The following is a 19,342-nucleotide window of genomic DNA, read 5'->3' on the forward strand; positions in this document are numbered from 1 at the left end:
TGTAGGTACCGCTCATTGGCTTGATACTAACCGCGAGAAACGTTACATACAGCTTTGTTTGACAGAAATGAAGGAGAAAAAATGTTTTGTTGGTCATTCATTTTTGTCATGACATCACTTTGATTAGTTGAGTATCTGAGGCTGAGACCACAGGACTGTAAAACATGATAGTTGGGCTTCATTTCTGTACTGAACAGTCATTTTAAGATTGGTAAATAACAATTAGCTAATGTTGTTCGTGAGACTAAAATCATCTCACTGTGGTAATGTAAATATAATATGGCCAATATCATAGTATTGTCAGATTATTATGATATATATATATATCACCTTAAATCTTCACTCAAAGACAAGTATCTCTGACAGTGTATATACAGATGTATTATATATAAGAGACAAATATTGTTCGTTTAATATGTTGGCATTGTTACATTTGGCTCAATGCTTATATATATGTGTAAAAAGAAAATGTACGAGCTGTGATAACTGTGTCTGATAGAATGAAGATCAGACTGATATATGAAATATTCCTTTATTGGGTGAGAAAATCAGAGCATGTCATAACTGCTTTAAGTCATACAGAATAGATATCAGAGCCTTAAACAGGCTGACTTCTGCTAAATGGGTCAAACTGGGCAGAAAGTCTACAAACACATAACATCCTTATAGAATATGATGTAACACTATAGATCAACTTAGCTCAGAATATATAAAGCATATAAACAATTACAGCAATATGATGCAACAAACACAGCAGTGCTACTAATCCAAAATACTCAAAGCTTCATAGAACTGAAACAAACATTTATTTTTAGCTCCATCCTGCTGCTGATACATACTTTAGGTTTCTGAATATTAAACTTGTTGCTGCCTTTCATAGTGTGTAACTTGAAGGCCCTGAGTACTTTCTCCCACACTGAAAACACTGGGATGATAGCATTATTTGAACATTACCTAATAAGACTGATTCAGGACAGACAATTAGTTATGTTAAACTTTCCTAGCAGTCCTTCACAAACAGGGAACAGTCTGTCTATTCTCTCCATCTGTCAGCTGCTGCTGGCTCTTCCTCCTCCTCTTCCTCACACACTGCTGAGTTTGTCCTGGTGGATCATCAGGGTGCAAAGCCTCACAGATGATGTGCAGCAGTGGGTCCCTCAGTCTGTCCTCACTCTGGACACTTGCAGTCGTCACACATGGAAATCAAATGTGTGATAAGCTGCAGGATTCAAACACAAGTGTAACTTATAAATACATGTTCATACTTTTATTCCACAATCAGAGAGAAAGAAACAGAGAGAGAGTGCAGGACAGACAGACAGGTGACAGTCTCAGGTGTACACACTGCTACAAAACAGCACAAGAGAAGGAGGATTTAGTGTTTGTGTTATTACGAGTGCTAAACAAGAAGAGTTCCCAGACGGTCCAGTGGACACATGTGTGACTCCTGTGATTAAAGCATCTTTCTTTCAGCTTAACGAGTGAACCGTCAGCTCGTTCAAACACACGTTAAAGTCCGTTTGGCTCGACACCACCGAACAGAGGCAGCAATATAACATAGCTAACATTAACAGTGCAGTGAATCCTGCTTGTGCCGTCATATTCAGGACTGCAAACTGAGCAGCATCACTGACTTTCAGCTTGTTGTGTTTGTGGATATATGACTGACTTTAATTATCCATAAAATCATCACATTCTCTGTAAGATTAAGGTCGACTATATATATATTTAGAAGTAGAGGCTTTAAAACCAAGTTACCGCTGAAAGTACAAACATCACTAATGTCACATAACTTTCCCGACATGTGGCCAACAGTAATGTTTTAATGTTCTTAAACATTCGCACATAAATAAGTGACATCATATTCAGTACTTACTTTTGATAGTTCACTCTTCGGCCGCTCCCTTCTGCCGTATTTTGCGGCAAAATTATCCACACCCACCGCCGCACTATGGATTGTGGGATATATGGGGCCACGAAGCGTGCACTGGACCACGCTTGATATTTGGGGAAATCGACGGCGCATTTGGAGTATGCATTTGAAGTGCACTTTGAATTGGGACAGCCGTCGTCGCGTGGCGGTGACGTAATCGCACTTAAAATGCGTACTTCAAGCGTGTATACCCTGAATTGGGACCATTGACTGTAGAAAACATGGACGACGCGACTCCGCCTCCTCCCATTGTGCAAAAATGAAGCCAAAATATCCCGCTTGTGGAGGCTGCCATCTTGCAAATTTGGAGCCAGAGTCTGCGCAGTAGTGACTTGAGGTGGAGCGACTGTGTAACGCTCCCGCCCACACACCCGCTGGACATGACCGCAAACACGCCCCCCTACACTTTTTACGTAGATCATGAGTCCTGCTTGATCAATGCGATGAGCTTCAGTCTTCCTGGTGTTTCTTAAATGATGCCTCTCTCAGTGGGTCAACAGAACTTCTGGCACAGGACAGCTGTGATGAAAGAAAGAGAAGAAGTTTCTCCAAACCTCTGGACCCAGGAAACCCAGCTTGGTCCTGATGGTCTCCCTCACTAGTTTCTCTCCAGGGTGAATGTAGCTGTTGATATAATATGGACTCTATTATTAAATGAAAAGAACAAATTAGACTACACTACTGAAACGTTCTGCTGATGTTTTTAAAGTCTCCATGTTACCAGGCTGTAGAGGGCTCTGAAGATTTAAACAGTTTTAGATCCATTACACTCACAGTCTTATGTTAAAATCTCAAAGGACAGCATTATATTTTTGATATTAACAGTAACTCTGGGCCTCTGTAGAGTGTGCAGATGATCTCATTGCTGTCTAAAAATGGATTAAAACAAACATAAGAAGTGCTGAATCCAGTGGCGGTCCTAGCCTGTTTGGCGCCCTGGGCGAACACTCCCTCTGGCGCCCCCCCCCCACACACACACACACACACACAAAACATGTTAAGGATTGTACATTAACATAAAACTGTTGTCACACACACATATGAGAGAGAGAGAGTATGCATAGTATGCAAAGCGGCTACCAAACAGCCATCATAATTCATCATACAATGAGAACAGGACAAATCAACAATTGACAATGACTTATTAATATTAAAATCTGTAACATAATGTATTGTTTGGAGTTTAGTCTGTTACTGTTACTATTTTTACCATTTCTTCTTGGGGCAACTGTAACCCACATTATTTCCTTAGGGATTAATAAAGTATTCTGATTCTGATTGTTTCAGGATGACCTGCCATTATCCAATGACACATCTGTTCACCTGTATCATTTGTTTGTTTCTTCTCTTCTTCTTTTCTCTTTTTCTAAACTGAGCACCTGATGGCTTTGAACTTTTCTTGTCCATCTTCCATTGGTTTTAATTTTGCACTCCAGTATGAACACCCATCCCTCAACCAGAGGATCACCACAACATAACCTAACAGACCTACACCTTAGTTCACAGATTAACTTTGTCTAGGGTGTATTTCTGGGATTTCACACAACCCAGGATTCAAATCATGAATACATAATGGGCTTGGATTTACAACATTATGAATGAAATGTGCTCTCTTTGAAGCAGCAGGTCTCCCTCCCTTTCGACGGGTTATGTGTGAGACTTTAAATCATCAAACTGTAAATTATAAATTTTAAATTGTTATTGATCCCTTTACCCCGAGTCCTAAAGTGTATATTTATTTTCTTACTCTACTATATTTATTGTTCGTTTATTTGCACTGCTGTAACTGGAGCCTCGTCGTTTCGTCTCTCTATATACTGGACTGTATGTAGCGGAGATGACAAAGTTTACTTTGACTTCAGCAGCGCAGGCGCACTCGAGGGCTCTAGCGCTCAGTTTTCGTGTATAGAATTTCGAAAAAACATCGGTGCAAATTATAAGTCTGTATCATAATGTCCGGTGTTTTCGTGTTTGCTGTTTTGTTTTTATTTTGTTTTATTTTGCGAGTTGGTTATTAGATGCTGCTCCAGCCAGCCAGAGAAATCCCCGCCGCCCGCCCTCTCCTCCCTGTGCCGCAAGCAGCAGGCGCACCTCGCAAACGGAGGGCGCCCTTACTCCCAGCAAATGGGCGAGAAAACCGATCGGTGCCTATGACATTCCCAATATCGCTGGCTGCCGTCGGGGCAGCATGAGCATTTTTTTTTTTTTTTTTTTTTTTTTTTGGCGATGCCCGTGATGCCGCCCCCCATCACGATGCCGCCCCGGGCAACCGCCCGTGTCGCCCGTATCTAAAACCGCTACTGGCTGAATCCTTCAATAACACAGACTATTAAGAGCATTAGGTGTGTCGCATCGCTAACTAGCTAGCAACAAGCCTCCAACAAGCCTCCAACACAGTGCGTATGCTAGCGGCTAATCTTACGGCTAATTAACAACAGAGTGATTTTAGAAGTATAAGATGATAAGCTGTGTGTCTTTTTTTATAACAGTGACATGGTTGTACCTTAATTAAAGGAGTCATCAGCTGCGGTAAACCAGGAAAAAAACTCGAGCAGCCGGGCTACGTAAAAAGTGTAGGGGGGCGTGTTTGCGGTCACGTCCAACGGGTGTGTGGGCGGGAGCGTTACACAGTCGCTCCACCTCAAGTCACTACTGCGCAGACTCTGGCTCCAAATTTGCAAGATGGCAGCCTCCACAAGCGGGATATTTTGGCTTCATTTTTGCACAATGGGAGGAGGCGGAGTCGCGTCGTCCATGTTTTCTACAGTCAATGGTACCGCTCCCTGCCGGAGTAGTTTTTTTTTTTTTTTTTTTATATGAACTTTATTTGTCAACAACAGTGTGTGGAAGCAGATTTCATGTCTGTTGTATTTATCACATATCACATTAGCATAGCAAGAGCACTCATGTCACTTAGTTGTATACATGTGCCCTACAAGTGGGCCTTATGCTCTACACACACTGTGAGACGGTGTCCATCCTCAGAAAAACTGTTTGGTGTTTGATCTGAACGTTTTTCTCCACTGTAGTGTTTTTCTTTTCCTTTTTCTTTAATAAACCTCACTTCAAAAGACACGCTCACCTGGTAGTTGCAATTTTATTTAAGAGTTTCCATAACAATTGTAACATATAAGACACCATTACGGAAGCGTAGAGCTTCCACCCAGGCAAAAGAAAAATAGAGCTTTATCACATTATAATGTGAAAACTTTATTGTTCTAACAATATACTTTTCATGTTTAAACAACATAATATCATGTTGTTACAATATACATAATTATCACGTTTGTACAATATAATATTTATATTGTAAGAACGTGAAAGGTTTTTTGTTATAACATGATAATTATGTATATTGTAATAACGTGATATTATGTTGTACAAATAAAAATATCTACCCTTCCATACACCATTACTTATTCATGCATCTAAATATATTCGGTTGAGCATTACAACAAGAGGTAATGAAACATAAAAAACAAGAAAAAAGAAAAGAAAGAAACAAAACAAAAAAGGAAACAGAAAAACAGGCAATGTAGAATTTGAGAACATAGGCACAAACAGTGTGAACAGAAAGGGAAATCATGATCCACATCTCAGATAGATTGGCTCAGTCAAGAAGAACTTGCTTAAAGAAACATAAAATGGGCCTGGGCATTTTGACTAGAGACCCACCAGGTATTATAGGAATAGCCATAAATCCTTTGAATAAAAACGAACACTGTTGTGACAATGATGTACACTCTCTTGTTGGTATATGTATGATTTCTATACATTTTACATCAGATAAAAACTTTGGGTGTAAGATTCAGATAATTATTCATTAAAAGCTAGACATTTTAAATGAGAATAAGAAAGAAAAGTATTTTTTGTGGCCCCCTTTCCCTGTTAATGCCCTACCTGGCCCCCTGGCAAAACTTTGCTAGACCCGCCCCTGCACAGTTACCAGCTGACAGCTACTTAGAAAAGGATCCTGGTGTTATTTGTCTCTCAGAAACAGTTCATAACTTTCCTTCAACTCATTCGTGTCACCTAAAAGGTAAACCTGTTTCTCCATCACCTGTTCAGCTCTGATGATTCAGTAAGGACATCTCCTGGTTTCATCTGCATGTTTCCCTCTCACCACATATCCAAACCGATATCATGACCAGCAGCTTTACAGCTGTGGCTCCAGCAAACATCAGCTGATACTAGAAATTAATATTAAATAAATTCTAACAACAGCTGATCAACTTTAAATGTGCTGGTGTTGTTTAGCGCGACATCCGCTGATTTCCTCTTTCTGGCGCAAAGTGGGCGATCAAGCAAGCGAGAGCGGATTTCCTTCAGAAAAGCCGATCAGCTGATCATTGATCAGTTTCATGATTGAAGTAGCAACAGGAGAGGGAGGGGAGAGAATGAGAGGAGAAGAAACAGCTGCAGCGTAACGACAGAATAACTCCAGCTTTGTTTCTTTTTTCCATTCTAGCTGAAGTCCGGGACAAACTTTGTTCCTTTTCAGCTCAATATGAAACGCATAATATTTTCTCTGAATATCGGACGATTCCGTTTTTTAGGGGACGGTTAGCAACTTTACTAACTAACCTTATGAATAAAATAAAGTTCACTATCAGTAACATCACAGCACCCACCCAGCTGTATAGAAACTCCGTCATGCTAGCTAGCAGCATGATACGAGTTATTGTAACTGACTGACTGTAAAAAGTCAGCACAACGAAAATAAACTCCACCTAAACTTGGTTTAAATCTGACCCAGACAGACTGCAGGTCATAACTTCTTACCTGAAGTTCAGTTCACCTGATACTCGGACCGGTGGCTGCCTCGGGTCTCTCCTCCTCCTGCCTCCCCTTTCCCTCATCCCCCTGCTGGCCTCTGTGGAAGCTCCGCCACAGCCGCCACCAAGCAACTGAGTTATTTTTACACATCGGTCAGCATCTGGCCAATCCACCACATTTCGTTGTTTATACCGTTACAAAAAGACCCAAAAACCCATCAGGCCATAAAAACGAAAAAGCCATCGGCCCACCGGTGGCCACTCCAGCTATGGTCGGTACGAGGGAAATTTCTTTTGCAGTTTGTCTGAAAAGATGCACTTGCGCTTTGGGATCTTTTAAACATCATTAGGCGTGTTGCTGCACGCTGTGAGTCCGTCAAGCACTCACAAAACAGCAGTTCGGGGATGACATCTCACACATGGGTCCTCTGTCGGACTATAGGAAAACCTGGACATTTTTATCAATCTCGAAAATCCCCCCGGACGCCCCGGACAGAACGTGCAAAGTGGACATGTCCGGGAAAAAGAGTACGGTTGGTCACCCTAAGCTACAGCAGAGAGTGATATTAGGCCCCTTATGTCAAACTGAGTGATTTATGGCCCCAATAAAACGATTTATGACCCCAGGAAGTAATAAAGGAAGTAATAAAAATATGATATTCATAAAAAATATGATATTAATAATGCCCTAAGTAATGCCATCCAGAGTAAGAATCTGGTTAGATACCATATTTCTAAGATTTTCAGGGCCGAGTACAATAACCTCAGTTTATCTGAATTAAGGAGCAGAAAGTTAGCGGCCATCCAGGTCTTTATGTCTTTAAGACATTCCTGCAGTTTAACTAATTGGTGTGTGTTACCTGGCTTCATGGACAGATAGACCTGCGTGTCATCTGCATAGCAATGAAAATGTATGCTATGTCTTCTAATGATGCTGCCTAAGGGAAGCATGTATAATGTAAATAGAATTGGTCCTAGCACTGAACCCTGTGGAACTCCATAATTGACCTTAGTATGTGAAGAGGACTCTCCATTTACATGCACAAATTGGAGTCTATTAGATAGATATGATACAAACCACTGCAGTACAGCACCTGTAATACCTACAGCATGTTGTAATCGCTCTAATAGGATATTATGGTCAACAGTATCGAACGCAGCACTGAGGTCTAGCAGGACAAGCACAGAGATGAGTCCACTGTCAGAGGCCATAAGAAGATCATTTGTAACCTTCACTAAAGCTGTTTCTGTGCTGTGATGAGCTCCGAAAGAATTTTTTTTGTGAAGAAGTTCATGAAGTCATTACTAGTTAACGTTAAAGGGATGGTTGGCCCAATAGAGCTCTGACTGTTTGTCAGCCTGGCTACAGTGCTGAAGAGAAACCTGGGGTTGTTCTTATTTTCTTCAATCAGTGACGAATAGTAAGATGTTCTGGCTTCGCGGAGGGCTTTCTTATAAAGCAGCAAACTATTTTTCTGGGCTAAATGATGATCTTCTAAATTTGTGACACGCCATTTCCTCTCCAGCTTACGAGTTATCTGCTTTAGGCTAGGTCAGGGGTTGGCAACCCGCGGCTCCGGAGCCGCATGCGGCTCTTTAGTCCTTGTACTGCGGCTCCACGTGGTTTGGGAAAATAAATTAGAAGTAATTCGCTGAAGTGCATTTTATTTGTGTTTAGTTCTTTTTTTTTAAACTTGTAGTTCTAAATTGGAAGATTGTTGTGACTTTGAAATATAAAAATAAAATGATATCTTATTATTTTTTTCATCGCTCAAAATAAGCGTCACACTCGCGGAAGCCGGTGTACCCGCCGAAACGCCCGTGCATTTATCAAGACTTTCAACCCCAGGTAGGCCAATTATGGATCTTCGGATCCACATTATGTCGGCAGCTGTTCTCAACCGTGAACTATGTTAAAAACAAACACCGCTCACGCCTCACAGATGACAGCTTACAGTCCTGCGTAAAGATGAAAGCCCCGATTTGCAGACACTGTGAGCAGAAGTTCGGGACCAGAAGTCTCATTGTAAACAAATCACGGCAGACCCGACGATGTTTGCATGAACATGCTTTTCAGTATCTCTTTATTGACCACTTTTCACACACGGTTACTGTACGCATACAGCCGGCTGTAGCTTTGCAGCTCACAGCCCGACATACACCACCAACAACACAACAGCACAGATAGCGCAGACATTAAGGCGGCGAGGCGTGATTGCGGGTGCCGCTCAGGTGCGTCCTGGCAGAATTTTGCAAATATCTATTTTTTTTTAGCGGCATAGTGCTTTTTTTCCAATTACTTTTTAAAAGGGTGGCGGCTCACAACAGTTTTTGTTTGCTACATGGATCATTTTAGTTCAGCTGGGTGTCTTTCCTTTTGTTATATTTCTTTAAGAGTTCAAAATGTGTTAATTACATAAATAAAATGTAATTTTCTCCGTAGCACTTCATGGATTTTTTGCTCTGTGGATTCTTTTAAAAAGCAGTTAAAAACTTTTCTGTTCAAACAAGCCTTTTGTTGATCTACGTATTTTATATTCTTTACATTATTTACATTTGATCTTTTACATTGTGTATAATGTCTATTGATTGTATTGTTTATTTTAATATTTGTGTACAGCGCTTTGTGACTGCCTGTCTGTGAAAAGTGTTTAATAAATAAACTTTACTTACTTACTTTAGTTGTTCACACAAAGCACAAAAAACAATATATACAGTGTTATCTTCATTTTAGATTTCAAAAAGTATTTGTGGCTCCCAGTGTTTTCTTTTGCGTGGAAACCGGGTCCAAGTGGCTCTTTGGGTGTTAAAGGTTGCAGACCCCTGGGCTAGGTGTTTGAGAATTATACCATGGAGTCAGGTACTTCTGATTTGAGGCCTTAGTTTTCACAGGAGCTACAGTATCCAGAGTCGTACGTAGTGAGGAGGTAAAATTATTAACAAGATGATCGACCTCTGTTGGAGTAGCGTTCAGATAGCTGCTCTGCTCTATGTTGGTACAGGGCATTGAAGATGATAACAGTGGGTGGATTATATTCTTAAACTTAGTTACAGCACTTTCAGAAAGACATCTACTGTGATAAAGTCTACTCTCCACTGCTGTGTAATCAATTATTGTAAATGTAAATGTTATCAGGAAATGATCAGACAGCAGAGGGTTTTCAGGAAACACTGTTAAATGTTCAGTTTCTATGCCATATGTTAAAACAAGATCTAGAGTGTGATTAAAGTGGTGGGTGGGTTCTTTTACATTTTGAGAGAAGCCAATTGAGTCTAATAACAGATTAAATGCCATGTTGAGGCTGTCATTTTAGCATCTACATGGATGTTAAAATCACCCACAATAATTATTTTATCTGAGCTGAGCACTAAATCAGATAAAAGTCTGAGAAATCAGAGAGAAACTCTGTGTAAGGCCCAGGTGGACGATAGATGATAACAAGTAAGACTGGTTTCTGAGTTTTACAGCTGGGGTGGACGAGGCTAAGCATCAGGCTTTCAAATGAATTAAAAGTCTGTCTGGGTCTTTGGTTGATTAATAGGCTGGTGTGAAAAATTGCTGCCACACCGCCCCCTCGGCCTGTGCTTGAGGTTTCTGGTAGTTAGAATGACTCGGGGTGTTGATTCATTTAAACTAACATAATCATCCTGCTGCAACCAGGTTTCTGTAAGGCAGAGTAAATCGATTTGTTGATCAATTATTAAGTCATGTACTAACAGAGACTTGGAGGAGAGAGACCTAATATTTAATAATCCACATTTCACTGTTTTACTCTTTGGTTCAGATGTGGATACTGTATTGTTCTTTCTTTGTGATTTTTTATGTTTAAGTTGTTTATTGCTGGCTTTTAGTTTGTTTTTTGTCTTTTTGGGAGCTGACACAGTCTCAATGGAGATGGGTTTTTGGGGGGGTAGCAGGAGGAGAGAAGCTGCAGAGAGGGGTGTAAGACTGCAACTCTGCTTCCTGGTCCCAACTCTGGATAGTCATATTTTGGGGGGTTTAATAAATTTGTCCATATTTCAAGAATTTAAGCTGAAAATGTTAGATTGTTTATCCTGAACGAGAGCAAGAGAGTGCACCTATCGCTGAGAAGGTAAATCGGAGCTGTATCCGATTGGCTAACCGGGGTGCAACGGGAGCTGCCCACTTGTTATATGTTTGGCAGCAGGGTGAAATTAGGCACGCCTCAGAGGTGGAGTTGGTCTCCGGCGCAAATTTCGAACGAAGAGCCGGAATCATTAAGGAGCAGATACATCGAGAGTAACAAGGGGAAAAAATTGTGCACTGGCTGCGGTTCGGTGTGAGTATGAGCGACGGAGAACTTAAGCTGTGCGCTGAATTTGAGACGGAGCTAGTAAGAGGGCTGGTTTGAAGAAAAAAGACTAAGTATTTTTTTCAGGAGTATTCCCTGTTTTGGAATATAAGGTTTTGGGAATAGAGGGGTCCCTAACAAGTTATTCTAGGGGTTTTTGTTGCGTGTATTTGGATAACAATACGGAGGTTTTTTTCAGGAGGTTTCCTGCTTGTTTGCCTAAGGGTTGGGTGGGAGCCGCGGTGCGCTTATGCTTGGGGGGGGGGATCACGAGAGTTTTTTGCGAATCGGAGTTTGATTCTAAATCTCCTTGTTCGGATTAAACAAATGCATATAAATTGAAATAAATTATGAGGTCAGTTCCTTATGATTAAGGAACTGACCTCCCAGCCCATTGTTCCTTCAGTGGGCTGGTTTCAGTCATTATGCAAATGTACTGTTTATAAGATTGGGGAAACCTGCAGTCAGCTGAGACTGAAGAAGTCACTTGGATGAGTGACGAAACGTTTCGTAGCGTTTTGTGGGAGAAACACAAAACGCTACGTCCAGATGAACAGATTCAACTTTTTGAAATTGAAATAAAGTTTTCCAATGAGGCATGCAACCTGTATGTCTCGCCATGCTGAACGTTACAAAAACACAAGTTTAACTAAGCACTTTTACTCTGGTTTAACACATTTCCACACACACACACACACACACACACAGGAGCACGGGCCCAGACACAGGCACACGCGCGCACACACGCAATGACCCACCACCAGATGGCATTTTTAAGCATAAAAAAAGTAAAAGCTTTTTAATGGCTTAAAATTAAAGAATGCTATTGATGATAAAAATAGTTATTTTTAATAGTCAAATAATTTATTTTTTGGGAAAAAATTAATGAGTTATGAACTACCATAATTTGATGAATATCATAATTTTATTAATATCATAATTTTTTTTAATGAATATCATATTTTTATTACTTCCTTTATTACTTCCTGAGGTCATAAATCATTTTAACACTCAGTTTGACATAAGGGGCCTAATATCTCTTACAGCCCAAATCCCTTTGGATCTCCACTCATCCATGTACACAGATTTCTTACACAGACAGATATACCTGCTTTTCCATATTGGAGTAAAGTTATGAGGAGTAAAGTTATGTTTATAAATTCATTTCTAATAGAGAAGGACCTGCTAAGAGTTTAACAGGTAATGAGCTGCAGTCAAAGTCACAGGGCAACAAAAAGTCTGCTCCACCCACCCAAAACCACATTGGGAATAACGTTCCAAAAGGAATGTTTGTTCTTAATGAAGGATCTTAACCATTTCAATTTCAGCACACCATTCATAACATCAAAATCAATGGCATTAGCCCCGCCCTCTTCATAATGTTTAATCATATCATTATTCTTTATATAATGATATTTGTTCCTCCATATGACCTAGAGTGGTGCCTCACAGCAAAAAGGTCCCACGCTCACTCTGTGTAGGGTAAACTGCCCACAGGTGTGAATGGTTATCTGTGTGCTAGCCCTGTGTCAGGGTGGCAACCTGTCCAGGTGTGCTCCGCCACAGAGCAGCCTGCGAGCCAAAGCTGAGGGTGAAGCTAAGCTAAGAAAGGTGTTTAAATCCTGCCTGTTGATTTAAACAGGCAGGAGGAGGTGCAGAGGGTCGGAGTAACAGAGGAGGACGCTGGCACAGGAGCAGGAAGGAAACATAAATGATCCGCCTCCTCTCTGCTGTGTTCAGGTGTCTGTGGTAATCATCAGCTTCTCCTCACAATAAGATCCACAGAGTCACCTCCTGTGGTGTATAAAGGGTGCTTCTATGTAAGAGGAGATTAATTTATTAAACTAAGAAATACAACAAAATACAGGACAGATACTGAGTGGCTCCGCTCTAAGCATGCATTGTCATTCATCACCAGGACTCAGTTTGTTGAATTTCATTTATTTTGTTTAGACTGATACAAAAAGAGAAGAGATTTTAGAATCACAGGTTTGATATTTTCTCTACATTCAACACATTTCTGTTCTTGTTGTTACTGATAAACATAAAGAGCTGAAGGCATCTTTTTGGTCACTGTGTTCTGCTGCCACCTGCTGACAGATTTTGATATTACACCATAATGAAAGTTTTAGAATAAAATCTTTATTTCATAGACTTGATTAATCAGATTTTTATTTGAAACAATCAAACTTGATTGATTTCTCTTTGGAAATGTGTTTCCATCTAGTCAGCTGACACCGTTAGTGTGTCATGTGACTCTTTTATAATCGGAACACGTGGAAGGTCACAGTGGATCTTTAAAGTGTGATGAAGAGGAGGAACGTCGGGTTTGAGCGATCCAGGAAGTGAAGGCCGAGACTCTAGCGTAGACTCCGGGTTTCTGAGGAAGTCCACAGCCTGCACCAAATGAGGTCACACCTGTGAGGAACCAATCAGAGAGCAGCGTTCCGTCAGACCTAATGTGAGGCTTATATCTATATTCTGTGTGTGTGTCTGTATGTGAGACACCAACCAATCAGAGTCCAGCTTCCATCATCCAGACACATCAGAGGACCACCAGAGTCGCCCTGAAAACACCACATTTAAACTTTATTTACACAAACACAGAAACTTTATTCACCTGCAGCTTACAGACCCATCAGCACTCAGAGCACAGTCTGAGAGTCACACCTGATGTCTGCGTTACATCCATGTTACAGGTTCATCCTTTAATCAGTACGACATGCAAAAGAATCAGAATCTGAACACTTTATTAATACCTGACGAAATGATGTCTTTACAGTCTGCTTCTTGACAATAAGAGTAACAGGCTGAACTAATTATATCTACTGTGTACAGCGACCTTGAGTGTTTTGAAAGGGGCTTTCAAATAAAATGTATTATTATTATTATTATTATTATATAATACAATATGTTATAAAGTTACAAAATATAAGAAAGAGCTCTAATATATACAAATAACTCAATTATAAATATCCAGAATACTACTGTGTGACTGACATTTGACTCTAACCTGTAAAACGTTGTTATTTTAATGTAGAGCGTGTGCAGATAGTGATGTTGTAACTACTGCACTGTGTGCTGTGCATTAGATGGAGGAGTTGTACAGCCACAGGCAGGAATGATTTCCTGCGTCATTCAGTGGTGTATTATGGGTAATCTCAGTCTCCCACTGAGTGTGCTCCTGTGAGTGCCCAGCATCTCATGGAGTGGGTGGGAGGTCCAGCATTGTCCTTATCTTGGACAACATCCGCCTCTTAGACACCACCCTCAGGGAGTCCAGCCCCACAACATTACTGGGTTTGTGATCAGTTTATTGAGCCTGTTGGCATCGGTGACCCCCAACTTGCTGCCCCAGCATGCAACAGCAGAGAAGATAGCACTGGCCACAACAGACTCATAGAAAATCCTGAGCATTGTCCGACAGATGTTGAAGGACCTCAGAGACTCTGGGCCTTCCTGTATAGTGCAGTGGTGTTTTAAACCCAGTACAGTTTATTATCTATGTTTGCTCTGAGGTATTTATAGTCCTCCACCATAACCACATTGACCCCCTGGATTGAAACAGGGGTCATAGGTTTCCTGGTCCTCCAAAGACTGAACTATATAAACTGAAGTGAATGCTGCGGCACTTCTGCATAAAGTACTGCAGTTGAGTTCAGACGCTGCAGATGTACCTTCATCTGTCCATGCAGTCTAAAGAAGAGCTGAGGAGGTGACATGCAGAGTGTGTTGTTCAGATATGAATGGTGTCCTTCTTCGGTGTACAGTAGCCTGATGACATGGGGTGGTTGTTTAAGGGTTTCCAACTCAGCCCAGCACAGAGTAAGCACCATACGGGTGGATAGTGTGGGTGAGAGTGTGTGTGAACATCTGCATGAGCTGGATAATGAAACATTTCTTTGATGTTGTAGGAAGGTTTTTTTTGCATGAGTTTGAGTGACTCAGTGAGCTGAGAGTCATTCAGGGTCTGTTTGGAGGGCTCCGGTTGGTTCTTCCTGATAAAGGCTCTGAGTTCTGGTAGGTTCATAGTCCATCATTGATGAAAATTGATGATGTTTAGTTCAGGACCTCTGAGGGAAAAAACTTCATTCTTTTAGCTGGTTCACCTCAGAGGTTCTTCTCACCTGTCTAACAGCCCTCCACCTTCCTTGTCTGTCTCCATCTGTTTACTGAGGTGATGAAAACTCATTTTAAAGTTTTTACAACTTCTCCTGCTCTGTGACATTCAGTTGAATGTTCAGGCTGTTGTTGGAGTCAGAGGATCTAGAACACTTTCCTAGCTTTGAATAAGCTGAAGATTTAGGCCTAAGACTTTAAGCTCTGATCTTTTGGTGCCCAGACTTTAGCATTACCCCATCTGTGTTATGGTGGATGTCTGGAGTCCAGGTGAGAGGTTACCTGACAGGAGTCGACCCCTCCCTCTGGGTATCCGGCGCAGAGCATGCTGGAGGTGATGGTGTACTCCGGTAACTGCTGCTGACACAGATTCTGATCCACCAGTGGAATCTTGGCTTCCTGGAGAACATTGGGGAGAGAACCTGACAGAGAGATATAGGAAGTGAGAGTGACTGCTAACATGAACGCTACAATAAAGATGACTGCAGTGATGTCATCCAGTGGTTTGTAAAGTGCAACAGTTCCACCATTTTGTTTTGTTTTTTTGCGTCAGGAAGCGGACATATTTGTACAAGAGGGTAGTGTGCTAACTTATCAGCTGCTAGCTTCGTTATAAGTCAGCATCCACAGACTGAACGGGAGCATGACATCACCTGCTCGTCAGTAACATCCATTGCTTCAATCTTAGCTGCTGCAGGTTAAACTCCTCCAGCTCCTGTTGCTTGTGTTAACGCTAGCACCATTTTGCTGTGTCAACCTGCTTTCACTATACTATAAGACTAATCCTTATCTCCTATAATAACATTTAGTTCACAGGTGACCCCTTTCACTCCACCCACCACCTTTTTGACCCGCCGCCCTCTGACCTGCCTCAGGTCAATCAGCTCATGTCCCTCCAGACTCACTAACAGCTTCTTCCCCTGGGCCATTCGGACTGTTAACAAACACATGAATCTGAGTAAAGCAGAGTTTGTGCTGCTGATGTGGAAGCATTATACATCCCAATCCAGTATCATAACTCGAAGCCCACATCGTTTTTGGACACCACTCAGTCAGCCAGCAATTTAAGGAGAACATGCGGCTAAACATGTCACTCCTGATCTGATTGGGGAGGGGACAACTACAGAGTCCGACATTGTTTTGGCAAAGAATTATAAGAATTATAATTTTACTGAATTTACGTTTACCCTTAGCCAGCAGTTTTAAATTTCCCTCAATGTCACCTGCTCTGGCCCCTGGAAGACAATTGACAATGGTTGCTGGTGTCTCTAGCTTCACGTCTAAGAACAGAATCACCAATTACCAGAGTTTGTACGCTACCTTCGGTTACACCAGCTATAGGGCTTTGGAGCGTGATGTCACGGGAGGGGGTGTGGTCACGATTTTTGGCTGAGCCGCCATCTTAGTAGGCCAAACAAAGGGCTACAGGAGCAAAAGCACACGGAAACATTAGCTATGGCTCGTAATTGCTGTGTTGTCGGTTGCAATGTTAGATCGCAAGGGAAGGGAATAAGCTGGAAAATGGGCTCTCTTTTTAAGGTTTCCCCTCCTGGAAGCAACATGAGGGATCTCATATATCTGATGTTACCAAACGAAGACGTCAGGCTTGGATAGCAGCGGTGAGACGAGCTGATATCGAGTTCTCTGCCATCATTTTTTATTGGTGTGCTCCCGACATTTTAATTCCGGTAAGTTCTAAAGAAATTCATATTGCTCTTTATAGGCTTTTAGTTTTATTTTCAATACGCTGAGGTCATAGAAAATTAGAACAAACATCCTAATGTGTGATGCAGCAGAACTATGTTCTGTTTATGGAGTAGCTTATCGGTGACAACTCCTCCAGAGTAGCAAGTGGAATTTGCCTTTTTTGCGGACGGCTCCTTTTGCCTTTCACTGCAGATGGTGTGTTTATGTTTTCATCTAGAGCAGTTTTTGGGGCAGCTGCTGAGGAGAAGTCAATGTTATGTGCAACCTTTGGCTGTATCTTGGTCATATGGTCAACGTACTCGCAGCGTGGAGGCTTAAAAATGGACAAATCTTGCACCCAGCCATTTGTGAATTAGATGTGCGCCTCCAGGGATTTATAATTCCTAAACTGATTCGCCGTGTATGCGCTAATTCCACAGACAAGGTACGAGAAGGTATCAGGATAGGACAACAGCGGTAGGTCGTCTGGGTTTTCACTCCACTGGCTTATTTCATACGGGTCCACATTACCGATGCACGCTATTTTTTCCAAGTACCGTCTCTTGGCGTCTGGGCGCAATCAGTCACAATACAGCCCTTTGTCTTTTGCGGTGATTTTAAGCATGGTTCTGGCAGTCCTGCTTCCAACACAGTGTGTTTGTTTTGATTCGTGGCCCTCTAAGATGGCGGCGCGCTCCCACAATGCATTGCGGCATGACGTCAACTCCAAAGCCCTATAGGGGCCTGGCTAGCTACGGGTGTATCAAGGGTGCGAAGCCGAGTCTCCAATTCAGTAATCCTGGCCTCCAGAGCTGCAAATATGCTACATTTGTTACAGGTATCATTACTGCTAAAGGAGGCCGAGGAGTAACTAAACATCTGACACAATGAGCAGGAAAGTGCAGGAGGGATAGGTAAAGTAGCCATGGTGCTAACGAGTCAGCTACAAGCTAAGCTAAGCTAGCAAAACAGTAGAGACACAGTGAGTGAATACTTTGGCTATAAATTGGGGAGTGAGTACACAGAGAGTGTGCTTCAGATGAAGCACGTGAAGATTATGCTATGAAATAACAATTTATCTGTAAGTTTTTAATTAAATTGCTACACAGATAAGCTACACAAAAACACCACTGTGTGTTGGAACCAGTGGCGTGTCCAGCGGGGTGGCTTGGGGGGGCACCCCCCCCCCAACCAGACTGACCACCCCAGGTGCCACCCCGAAGCTAAAACAATAAAATTCAATCAAATATCAAATGTACGATTATGTTTTCACAGTGAAGCTCAGATATCCGAGTGTAAGTGAATCCAGCATCGGCTTCTGCACTATGAGCATCATGTTAGCAAAGGAAGGAGAGCCAAGCACGAAAGACAGCACCGCAGGACAAAAATTTTTCGGCAAAAGAAAATGAGGAGAGAATAAATGTCCCGGTAAGTAATATTAAGTTTGTTGAGTTTAGTAAACTTCGTGAAATTAGAATACCAAGGAAAAAATAACACTTCAAGAATTATTGCAACCGTCGAAAATTTCAGACAGTAGGCTACTGGGGGGAGCTAGCATAAGAGTTATGAGTTATAAGATATAATCCAAGTCGTAACATTGCTGTATGGAGCTGCATATTTGGTTGGAGGTTAATACTGGCAGTGTCACCATGCCAGCTGACTATATTTCATCATCAGCCAGTGTTGTTCTTTATACATCAATATTACCAAAGTTTACCATAAGGCAGCACTTACACTAAACTGTGCGGTCTAGCTAATTTCTCTCATTACTTATCCTATCTGCCAGCTCCATGTTATGAATAGAGTGTAAATCAGCCCATGAAATGGCTGTGCCATGTTTAATGCAGGGATGTGCAGTTCTGGTTCTCAAGGCTCCTGTTCTGAGAACATCTCTTGTACTTTAGCAACGGAGTATCTAAAAACTTTGCACTGTAGTGGTTAAAATCTCATTCTAATAAGAGTTAAAAGCGCATTCGGTTATTAGGTTTATAGGGTTATTGAATTATGGTTAACGGTTGGTAGATTTTTTTTTTAACATTATCTGCCAATTACATCTGCCACCCTTCTCCAAATCTGTGCCCCTACCTGGCCCCCCCAACAAAAATTTTCTAGACATGCCACTGGTTGGAACACGAACAGGAAGTGATACTCTACCGCAGAGAGAGCGAACATCAAGTGACAGCGCCAACCAAAAAGGTAATCATAATAATAAGCCTTAATTTCACTTAAACACGCAAGTTATAAAAGCATCCTCCCTTCGTACAGGTGTTATGAAGAAGTTCATTGGTAATGAACTTTATGATAGAGAACAGGTGGACCTGTACAGGACGAGACTGTGGAGGTCAAAGGTTTTGCAGCATGGTGCTAGGTTACCGTCAGTGTCTCGTCCCCAGCCAGCGATGAAACATTTTCTTCCTGCTGTGAAATTCTGACCTTCAGGTGGTAAACACACCGGCTGGACCCACTCTGAAACACACACACACATTTATCAGCGCCCTGCAGCCTGCCTCCACCCA

The 19,342-nt window shown here is 41.7% G+C and overlaps 1 protein-coding gene across 1 annotated transcript in view; it reads right to left on the reverse strand.

Moving 5' to 3' along the window:
• Positions 1–12,955: 12,955 nt before the first annotated feature.
• tmprss15 (transmembrane serine protease 15) overlaps positions 12,956–19,342 on the reverse strand; it is a 41,284-nt gene continuing 34,897 nt past the window's right edge. The window contains exons 24-27 of the mRNA XM_039618201.1: positions 19,200–19,292; positions 15,423–15,562; positions 13,534–13,588; positions 12,956–13,439 (exon numbers count right to left, since the gene is read on the reverse strand). Coding sequence (XP_039474135.1) covers positions 13,306–13,439; positions 13,534–13,588; positions 15,423–15,562; positions 19,200–19,292 — 422 coding nt within the window. The 3' untranslated portion in view covers positions 12,956–13,305. The remainder of the gene's footprint in view (positions 13,440–13,533; positions 13,589–15,422; positions 15,563–19,199; positions 19,293–19,342) is intronic.

Source organism: Oreochromis aureus, linkage group 10 (genome assembly GCF_013358895.1).
Source record: "Oreochromis aureus strain Israel breed Guangdong linkage group 10, ZZ_aureus, whole genome shotgun sequence".
NCBI classification, from domain to species: domain Eukaryota; kingdom Metazoa; phylum Chordata; class Actinopteri; order Cichliformes; family Cichlidae; genus Oreochromis; species Oreochromis aureus.